At 53.9% G+C, this 10,763-nt stretch overlaps 1 protein-coding gene across 2 annotated transcripts in view; it reads right to left on the bottom strand.

The window, feature by feature from the left end:
* Positions 1-11: 11 nt before the first annotated feature.
* Positions 12-10,763, bottom strand: part of C19H19orf33 (chromosome 19 C19orf33 homolog) — a 231,429-nt gene continuing 220,677 nt past the window's right edge. Inside the window, exons 1-5 of one of the 2 annotated variants that reach the window (XM_077982621.1) lie at positions 1,074-2,714; positions 724-907; positions 517-632; positions 322-384; positions 12-164 (exon numbers count right to left, since the gene is read on the bottom strand). In XM_077982621.1, coding sequence (XP_077838747.1) covers positions 57-164; positions 322-384; positions 517-632; positions 724-745 — 309 coding nt within the window. In that variant the 5' untranslated portion in view covers positions 746-907; positions 1,074-2,714 and the 3' untranslated portion in view covers positions 12-56. Of the gene's footprint in view, positions 165-321; positions 385-516; positions 633-723; positions 908-1,073; positions 2,715-10,763 lie in introns of those variants that run through there. The other variant, XM_077982622.1, reaches the window with a different exon arrangement.

Below are 10,763 nucleotides of genomic sequence, written 5' to 3'. Positions count from 1 at the left end.
GCTGATCAGTCGCAGAAGGCAGAGAGGAAGGTTTAATGAGCCCTGTCCAGGGCCCTTCAGTGAGGAGCCTCCTTCTTGCCCTTTTCCTTTTTCTTCTTCTTCACTTTGGGCTTCTTGGCCTTGCCGGGGGTGCTCTCGTGCTGCTTGGAGCCAGCGGTGTGGGGCTGTGGGACCGAGGGCAGGGATGGGAGAGAAGAGATGGTTCTGGGCTGGAAGGAGACAGAGGAACCGCCTCCTGCACCCTCCCCACCAGCCCCTGCGCTGGGACGCTTCTCTGCGGTGCAGGGCACGGGCCTGGGGACGCTGGCGAGAACCCCTTACCTTCACATCCATGTCCGAGTCGCTGGAGCTGCTGCTGGAGTCGGAAGAGCTGTGGTGTCCTTGCTGGATGGAGGTGCGGCAGTGAGGCGGTGCCCCTTACCCAGCCCCCGAAGTTGGAAGCCCAAGGCAGGACCCTGGGGTCAGGGGCAACCCCACCCCTCCCGCCCGTCCGCAGCCGGTGATGAGGAGACTTACCTCTGGACCCGGACCTGCCCCCGCCTCCGACCGGCCCTGAACTTTGTGGGGACTGAGCTTGGGGTCTCCCCCATGGCCCGCCCCCACACCTGGCTTCTGGGAGGTTGGCTCCAGAGCTGTGGAGAGAAGTTGGGTGGTTGGTGCGGGCAGCTTCTGGGCTTGATTCTCGCCCCCTCCACCTCCAATCCACACTCCCCAGGAGCTCACCTGCTCCCAGGTCGAACTCCATGGCGAGAGGTGTGTCCCAGGGCCAAGGGCACCTGGGCCCTGCAGAGGAGTGGAGCAGTGGGAGGAGCGCTGAGACCTGCCCGTTGGAGGAATGCTGACACGCCCCACCCAACCTCTGTCCCGGTCCTCAGCCCTGACTGCGCGGCACCGCCCAGCATTTCCTCTGTGAGGAGTGAGGGAGATGGACAGTGGTGGTCTCCGCCAGCCTTGGTGCCTGAGGGGAGGCTGACTGAGGGGGGCTCTGTGGATGCCATTCAGGGAGCTACATGTTTCCCCAAAAAGCTCAGATGCTGGTTCTTGGAGGGAGGTGCCCCCGCCTTCCTGCATACCGCCGCAATATGGCCTCCTCCGCCGTAGTTTCACACACAGGGCGCTGCTGCCAGGGGCGTCCTGTGTTCTAACTCGCTCCCACAGCCCCTCCGGCTTGGTGAGCAGCATCTGAGGGGTGAGGGGCGTAGACTTGGAGCCAGCCTGCTGCACTAGATGCCACCTGTGTCACTTAGTAGCAGGGTGACCTCAGGAAAGTTGCTTCACCTCCGTGCCTCAGTTTCCTCATCTGTAAATGACAGCTACCCATGGGGTTGATGTGAAAGAAGAGTTACTTTCCTAGAATGGTGTCTGGCATGAAGTACTGATAATGTGTTGGATTTTTTAAAAATAAAAGGTAGGTGTTTTAGGCCGGTCATGGTGGCTCACACCTGTAATCCCAGCACTTTGGGAGGCAGAGGCAGGTAGATCACCTGAGGTCAGGAGTTCGAGACCAGCCTGACCAACATAGTGAAACCCTGTCTGTACTAAAAATAAAAAAATTAGCTGGGCACGGTGGTGCACGCCTGTAATCCCAGCTGCTCTGGAGGCTGAGGCACAAGAATCACTTGAACCCGGGAGGCAGAGGTTTCAGTGAGCCAAGATTGCACCACTGCACTCCAGCCTGGGTGACACAGTTAGACTCCGTCTCAAAAAAGAAAAAAGTGGCCGGGCGCGGTGGCTCAAGCCTGTAATCCCAGCACTTTGGGAGGCCGAGGCGGGCGGATCACGAGGTCAGGAGATCGAGACCATCCTGGCTAACACGGTGAAACCCCGTCTCTACTAAAAATACAAAAAGAAATTAGCCGGGCGTGGTGGCGGGCGCCTGTAGTCCCAGCTACTCCGGAGGCTGAGGCAGGAGAATGGCGTGAACCCGGGAGGCGGAGCTTGCAGTGAGCCGAGATCGCGCCACTGCACTCCAGTCTGGGCGACAGAGCGAGACTCCGTCTCAAAAAAAAAAAAAAAAGAAAAAAGAAAAAAGTATATAGATATAAAAGATAAGTGTCAAGCCAGGCACGGTGGCTCATGCCCAGCACTTTGGGAGGCCGAGGCAGGTGGATAACCCAAGGGGAGTTTGAGACCAGCCTGGCCGACATGGTGAAGCCCCGTCTCTACTAAAAATACAAAATTTAGCCAGGCGTGGTGGCGGGCGCCTGTAATCCCAGCTACTTGGAGGCTGAGGCAGGAGAATCACTTCAGCCCGGAGGCGGAGGTTACAGTGAGCCGCGATTGTGCCATTGCACTCCAGCCTGGGTGGTAGAGCCAGGCTCCATCTCAAAAAAAAAAAAAAAAAGGAAGATAAATGTCTTTATGAGTGTGGGCTGCTGTAACAAATACAGAGAGGGTGGCTTTAACAGGAAACACAGTTCTCACGGTCCTGGAGGCTGGAAGTCTGAGATGGGGGTGTTGGTAGATCCGGTGTCAGGAGCGCCGCTTCCTGGCTCGTTGACAGCCACCCTGCCTCTCCGCATGGCCGAGAGCGAGATCATCTCACGTTGTGTCCCTTTCTATAAGGGCACAAATCCCATTCATGAAGGCTCCTCCCGCATCACCTGGTGACCTCCCAGAGGTCCTACCTTCAAATACCATCACTTGGCTTCAGCACAGGAGTTTGGGGAAGACACAAACATTCAGTCTATGACAGTAGGTACTGTTCCAACCCCTACTTCACAGATGAGGAAACTGAGGGATTAGGTAAGAAGACGAAGGGTAAACATAGAGCATGGGCTGGGTGCAGTAGTTCATGCCTGTAATCCCAGCACTTTGGGAGGGAAGCAAGGCAGGAGGATCACTTGAGCTGAAGAGTTTGAGATCAGCCTGGGTAACATACTGAGACCATCTCTACATGAAATTAAAACTTAGACAGGCATGGTGGCACTCACCTGTAGTCCCAGCTACTCAGGAGGCTGAGACAGGAGAATCACTTGAGCCCGGGAAGTCCAAGCTGCAGTAAGCTGTGATCGAGCCACTGCACTCCAGCGTGGTTGACGGAGCAAGACCCTGTCTCAAAACACACACACAGGCCAGGCACAGTGGCTCACACCTGTAATCCCAGCACTTTGGGAGGCCGAGGCGGGAGGGTCACTTGTGGTCAGGAGTTCAAGAGCAGCCTGGCCAATGTGGTGAAAAATATAAAAAATCACTGAGTATCGTGGCGCACGCCTGTAATCCCAGCTACTCGGGAGGCTGAGGCTTGAGAATTGCTTGAACCCAGGAGGCGGTGGTTGCAGTGAGTTGAGACTGCATCACTGCACTCCAGCCTGGGTAACAGAGCAAGACTCCGAGACACACACACACACGTAGTCTAGTTCTAGTCTGTTCATGCTATATATATAGTTCAAACGCAGGCAGTGTAGCTTGATTCCAATGCTTGGCTTGGCCCCTCTGTCTCACCCTCTTGGGAGATCTCAGAGGAATGAGCAGCCAGCTGGGCCCAGTTTTCCCTCCCCTGGGCTGGGCTCAGGTCAGGTTAGGGTAGAAACTGGAGCCTGAGCCATCTGCTCCTACCGCTGTGAGGTGAGATATCCTTGGCGTCCCTCTCCAGCCCAGCCCTGCCCCCAGCAACTGGGCTGCCTGCATCTACAAGGAGTGGGCATCTAGGAGCAGGTGGCTGAGGCCTGGGCATGGTAATGAGCATGCAGCTCATGCCCTTGTACACTCAGGTGTCTGCTCACATGTCCATTCCTCAGAGGCGCCTGGCTCGGCTGCCAGCAACTCAGAGTGGCAATGCTCCATCCCCTTTCCCCGGCTTGAAGTCCAGCATAGCCCATGCCTGCCACCATCTGCAGTTACCTTTCTTCACATTCACTTCTTCGGCATGTATTTATTGAGCACCTACTATGTCTCCAGCACACTTCAAGACCTGAGGGTGGCCAGGCACAGTGGCACATGCTTGTAATCCCAGCACTTTGGGAGGCTGAGGAGGTTGGATGGCTTGAGCTCAGGAGTTTGAGACCAGCCTGGGCCACATGGCGAAACCCCATCTCTATTAAAAAAAAAAAAATTGTTGGCCGGGCGCGGTGGCTCAAGCCTGTAATCCCAGCACTTTGGGAGGCCGAGGCGGGTGGATCACGAGGTCAGGAGATCGAGACCATCCTGGCTAACATGGTGAAACTCCGTCTCTACTAAAAATACAAAAAACTAGCCGGGCGTGGTGGCGGGCGCCTGTAGTCCCAGCTACTCGGAGGCTGAGGCAGGAGAATGGCGTGAACCTGGGAGGCGGAGCTTGCAATGAGCCGAGATCGCGCCACTGCACTCCAGCCTGGGTGACACAGCGCGAGACTCCGTCTCAAAAAAAAAAAAAAAAAAAAAATTGTTAAAGGAGGACCTGAAAATAAATAAATACAAATTAATTAATTTTTTTTAAAAGGCGGTCAGGTGCAGTGGCTCACGCCTGTATTCCCAGCACTTTGGGAGTCTGAGGCAGGCGGATCACCTGAGGTTAGGAGTTCCAGACCAGCCTGGCCAACATGGTCAAACCCCATCTCTACTAAAAAAATACAAAAATTAGCTGGGCATGGTGGTGGGCGCCTGTTATCCCAGCTACTTGGGAGGCTGAGGCAGGAGAATCGTTTGAATCCGGGAAGCAGAGGTTGCAGTGAGTCGAGATGGTGCCATTGCACTCCAGCCTGGGCGACAGGGCGAGAATCAAAAAAAAAAAAAAAAGAAAAAAGGCCAGGCGCGGTGGCTCACGACTATAATCCCAGCACTTTGGGAGGCCGAGACGGGCGGATCATGAGGTCAGGAGATCGAGACCATCCTGGCTAACACGGTGAAACCCCGTGTCTACTAAAAAATACAAACAACTAGCCTGGCGAGGTGGCGGGCGCCTATAGTCCCAGCTACTCGGGAGACTGACGCAGGAGAATGACGTAAACCGGGAGGCGGAGCTTGCAGTGAGCTGAGATTCGGCCACTGCACTCCAGCCTGGGCGACAAAGCGAGACTCCGTCTCAAAAAAAAAAAAAAAAAAAAGACCTGAAGACAAGCAGGCAAGCCACGCAAGCATATAGAGGAAGAGGGAAGAGCAAATGCAAAGGCACCTGAGGCAGGAATGTACCTGTGTCTGAGGAGCTGCTCTGCGGTCAGAGTGGCAGAGAGAGTGGAAGGAGAGGCGGGTGGCGGGCATGAACTTGTAAATCAAAGACCCTTGCTCTTTACCCTGAGTGTGACTGGGAGGTGAGCAATGATTGTGGCTTTGCCTGCAACTGGACACAGGATATGAGAGAAAGTGTCTGTCTCTCGAGGCAGAGCACGCATTCCATGAGGGTGAGAACTCCCGCTTTGTGCACCACCCAGAACGGTGTGACTCAGGAGGGCTGCTTGCCATGCCTTAGTGAATGGGTGGTATCGCCTGCTGCCAGGTAGTGTGCTAAGGGCGAGTCACCACCGGCACAGAAGGGTTGCAGGTTTGGGTCCTGGAGGTCAGTCACTACACTTACTCTTCTGTGGACAAATCAGTTAGCCACTGTGGATTTCTGTTTCCTCCTCTGTAAAAAAGAAAACTTTTCTAGGAAATGGTTTTGCACAGAGCCTGCCTGGCACAAGTTCTATTGATGCTCAATCAATGTTCGTTTTTGTTTTCTTCTTTTTTTTTTTTTTTGAGACAGAGTCTTGCTCTGTCGCCAGGCTGGAGTGCAGTGGCGCGATCTCGGCTCACTGCAATGCAACCTCCAACTCCCTGGTTCAAGTGATTCTCCTGCCTCAGCCTCCTGAGTAGCTGGGATTACAGGCACACGCCACCATGCCCAGATGATTTTTTGTATTTTTAGTAGAGACGGGGTTTCCCCATGTTGGCCAGGATGGTCTCGATCTCCTGACCTCGTGATCCGCCCACCTTGGCCTCCCAAAATGCTGGGATTACAGGTGTGAGCCACTGCGCCCAGCAATTTTTTTTTTTTTTTTTTTTTTGAGGCAGGGTCTTGCTCTGTCACCCAGGCTGGAGTGCAGTGGTATGATCATAGCTCACTGCAGCCTCGACCTCCTGGGCTCAAGGGATCCTCCCACCTCAGCCTCCTGAGTAGCTGGGACTACAGCCATGCACCACTATGCTTGGCTCATACAAAAAATTATTTTGGGCTGGGCGTGGTGGTTCACACCTGTTATCCCAGCACTTCGGGAGGCTGAGGTGGGTGGATCACCTGAGGTCAGGAGTTTGAGACCAGCCTGACCAACATGGTGAAATCCCGTCTCTATTAAAAATACAAAAATTAGCCAGGCCATAGTGGCGGGTGTCTGTAATCCCAGCTACTAGGGAGGCTGAGGCAGGAGAATTGCTTGAGCCTGGGAAGTGAAGGTTGTGATGAGCCAAGATTGTGCCACTGCACTCCAGTCTGGATGACAGGGTGAGACCCCATCTCAAAAAGAAAAAAAATAAATAAATACATATATATTTTTTACAGATGGGGTCTCACGATGTTGCCCAGGCTGGTCTCAAATTCTTGGGCTCAATTGATCCTCTTTGGCCTCCCACAATGCTGGGATTACAGGCATGAGCCACTGCACCCAGCCTTGCCATTCAGTTCTCATCCACCGTGACTAACAGGGGCAGTAACATAACCGTAGCTTATGTCTGTCCTTCCCAGGCCCTGGTCACTCCTCACATAGCAACAGGCACAGGTGGCATGTGGGACTTCCCTGTTGTTCTTGCCTTGGCATTTACGGCTCTGACTTGCCCTGTTTTTTAATTTTGACAGTCTCGCTCTGTTGCCCAGGCTGAAATGCAGTGGCACAATCTTGGCTCACTGCAACCTCCGCCTCCCAGGTTTAAGCGATTTTCCCGCATCAGCCTACCGAGTAGCTGGGATTACAGGCACGCGCCACCCCGCCTGGCTGTTTTATATTTTAAGTAGAGACAAGGTTTCCTCATGTTGCTCATGCTGGTGTTGAACTCAAAGTGTTGGGATTACAGGCATGAGCCACCGCACCCAGCTTGCCCTTCCCTGTTTATTCCCTGATGATCTCTGCCTAAAATGCCTTGAGGGTGTAAACAGTGCCTTCTCCCCTGTAGGAAAAAGGGACCTGTGTTTCCGACTGGCAGCGGTATTGACATCATCCACTGCTAGGTCAGCTTACCCCTTCTCTAACATTTCACCAGCAGCCATCCTTCTGGGGGTCACTCGAACCCTGAAAGCTTTTACTTAATCTCTGCCATTTAGGAAGATTTCTGGATGTCAGTTTAACTGCGTTGGGAAGCCAAGACGGTGTGGGACCAAAGAGTGCACTGTCTCGTCCTCCCAGCGGGTCTCACACTCCTGCACGCCCGGGGGCTGATGGGTGGACTGGAAAAGCAGCTGCAGCAAGGCTGGTTGGGTTTCTTTCTTGAAGTTTACAGGAAGAGAGTTGGTTCTGTAAACACCATAATCCCTGTTCCTGAATGTTTTCTTTGAAATCAACCACATCTCAGGAGACAGATGACCTTAAGCACAGAGTATACAGGGACCCAGTTTCCTTTCCCAGAAGACAAAAGCTCTGGACTGGCCCTCTGACCACAGCCAGTCTTGCTCTGGCCCTTGATGTTCTGGGATCCTGATCATCAGGAAATCTCCACGGACCATCCCTGGGAAGTGCCAAGGGACTGACAATCCAACTAGAAAGGCCCAGGCTTGGTCTCCACCCAGCTGACTGCTGGGTCTCAGATTTGATTTGATTCCACTTAACAGGCTCGTATGTGAGCCTCTTACTATTTCAAAAATGCTGGGAGAAGCCTCGAAACTCCAGGGTCAGAGACAAAGGCTTTCCTGCTCACACGAAGCAGCATAGGCGCCAGCATGTGTGGGTTTCCCCCAGGCTGTGGAGGCAGAGCTGGGGACCCAGATGGACAGCTGCACAGGGAGTGGGTTGTTACAAAAGAGGCATGCTAAGCTTGGGGACCTACCTGGCTATCCCCAGCCTGCCCTCACCCCTCAAGGTGCTTGCTGCAAACACAACCCCAAGAAATGACCAAGGGAGGCCAGGCGCGGTGGCTCACCCCTGTAATCCCAGCAGTTTGGGAGGCCAAGGCAGGTGGATCACTTGAGGTCAGGAGTTTGAGATCAGTCTGGCCAACATGGCGAAACCCCATCTCTACTAAAAATACGAAAATTAGCCAATCCTGGTGGTGTGTCCCTTATAATCCCAGCTACTCAGGAGGCTGAGGCAAGAGAATCACTTGAACCCGGGAGGCATAGGTTGCAGTGAGCTTAGACTGCACCACTGTAGTCCAGCCTGGGCGACACAGTGAAACTGTCTCAAAAGAAAAAAAAAAAAAAACCAGGGGAGAGAGCTATCAGGGTCATGCACTCCTGGCACACTCAGCAAGACCTGTAGGAGCGACAGACCCCCCTCTACCGCCTTAGCTGCTGATAAAGTGAATGAATGTGTCATTCTGCTTCCACTCTGAAGAATCTGACCAACAGAGGCTGAGGCCAAATGTAGTGTTTCATACAGCATCTCATTAAGCATCTATGATCAACCGGACTCCAATCTGCAGCATTAACCTCAACCGTGCCGCCGGGTTCCAGGGGCAAGGGGACCAGCAGGTCTTATTTCAGACATCCCGGACACAGTCTCCCATTCACTAGGATAGGGGTCCCCGACCCTCAGGCCACAGACCAGTACTGGTCTGCAGCCCATTAGGAACCCGGCTGCAGAGCAGGCGAGCAGCAGGCGAGTGAGCATCCTCCACCTCCTGTCAGATCAGCAGCGGCATCAGGTTCTCATAGGAGCACGAACCCTATAGTGAACTGTGCATGCGAGGAATCTAGGCTGTGTGCTCCTTATGAGAATCTTTTTTTTTTTTTTTTTTTTTTTGAGACACAGTCTCACTCTGTCGCCCAGGCTGGAGTGCAGTGGTGTGATCTCGGCTCACTGCAACCTCCGCCTCCTGGGTTCAAGTGATTCTCATGCCTCAGCCTCCCGAGTCGCTGGGATTATAGGCGTGTGTCACCACACCCAGTTGATTTTTGTATTTTTGGTAGAGACGGGGTTTTGCCATGTTGGCCGGGCTGGTCTCAAACTCCTGACCTCAAGTGATCCACCCACCTTGGCCTCCCAACGTGCTGGGATTACAGGTGTGAGCCAATGTGCCCGGCCTCCTTACAAGAATCTAATGCCTGATGATCTGAGGTGGAAGTTTCATCATGAAACCACCCTCTACTCCCCACCGCCCTAGTCTGTGGAAAAACTGTCTTCCACAAAACCAGTCCCTGATGCCAGAAAGGTTGGGGAGCACTTCATTAGGACCCACACAAGGGAGTCAAGTCTGAGCTGCTGATCTTTGCTGTCATTGCCTGTCATTACAAACCCAAAAAGCAACTTCCTCCCCGGAGGAGAGACATTCTGTGGGCCACCTTCCCACATGCAAACACACAACCTGAGGGGTCCAGGGTGCCCAGGTCAGGAATTGTGTTTGTTTGTTTTGAGATGGAGTCTTGCTCTGTCACCCAGGCTGGAGTGCAGTGGCTGGATCTCAGCTCACTGCAAGCTCCGCCTCCCGGGTTTACGCCATTCTCCTGCCTCAGCCTCCCGGGTAGCTGGGACTACAGGCGCCCGCCACCTCGCCCGGCTAGTTTTTTGTATTTTTTAGTAGAGACGGGGTTTCACCGGGTTAGCCAGGATGGTCTCGATCTCCTGACCTCGTGATCCGCCCATCTCGGCCTCCCAAAGTGCTGGGATTACAGGCTTGAGCCACCGCGCCCGGCCAATTGTTGTTTGTTTTTAGAGATGGGGTCTGGTCTTGCTCTGTTGCCCAGGCTGGAGTGCAGTGGTAGCACTGTGAGCATGGTTCGCTGCAGCCTTGACCGCCCAGGCTCAAACCATTTTTCCATCTCAGCCTCCCAAAGTGCTGGGATGATAGGCGTGAGCACTGTGCCCAGGCAGGAATTGGGAAACGTCACTGGGAACACCACAGCATTGGTTCGGTCAAGCCCCATGGGCGGTGCTACTGAGCTGCAGGCTCCATTACTACATGGGGTAGAGCTCAGGGCTCCTTGGGCATCAGAAGCCTATGATTTTGTACCAGCCAGACTGGAACAAGGCTGGGCCTGTCCCTATGTTTAGAAACATCTTGTGTGTCGGGAGAGAGGGCCCCACATTCAGGAGCTGCCATTGATGGCTTCAGGTGCAGAATGGCTCTAGACTGGCCATGTCTACTAGTGTGGGTTTTTTGTTGTTGTTGTTGTTGTTTTTTTGTTTTTTTTTGAGACGGAGTCTCGCTCTGTCACCCAGGCTGGAGTGCAGTGGCGCGATCTCGACTCACTGCAACCTCCGCCCCCAGGTTCACGCCATTCTCCTGCCTCAGCCTCCTGAGTAGCTGGGACTACAGGCGCCCGCCACTGCGCCCGGCTAATTTTTTGTATTTTTAGTAGAGACGGGGTTTCACTGTGTTAGCCAGGATGGTCTCGATCTCCTGACCTTGTGATCCGCCCGTCTCGGCCTCCCAAAGTGCTGGGATTACAGGCGTGAGCCACCGCGCCCAGCCTGTTGTTGTTGTTTTTGAGACAGAGTCTCACTTTGTCACCCAGGCTGGAGTGCCAGTGGTACAGTCTCAGTTCACTGCAACCTCCACCTCCCAGATTCGGGTGATGGTCATGCCTCTGCCTCCCGACTAGCTGGGACAACAGGCATGCACCACCATGCCCGGCTACTTTTTGTATTTTTAGTAGAGATGGGGTTTCACCATGTTGGCAAGGCTGGTCTCGAACTCCTGACTTCAAGTGATCTGCCCGCCTTGGC

Source organism: Macaca mulatta, chromosome 19, assembly GCF_049350105.2.
Source record: "Macaca mulatta isolate MMU2019108-1 chromosome 19, T2T-MMU8v2.0, whole genome shotgun sequence".
In the NCBI taxonomy this organism is placed as follows: domain Eukaryota; kingdom Metazoa; phylum Chordata; class Mammalia; order Primates; family Cercopithecidae; genus Macaca; species Macaca mulatta.
The sequence above is the reverse complement of the archived record's forward strand: the minus strand, read 5'-3'. Positions and strand labels throughout refer to the sequence as shown.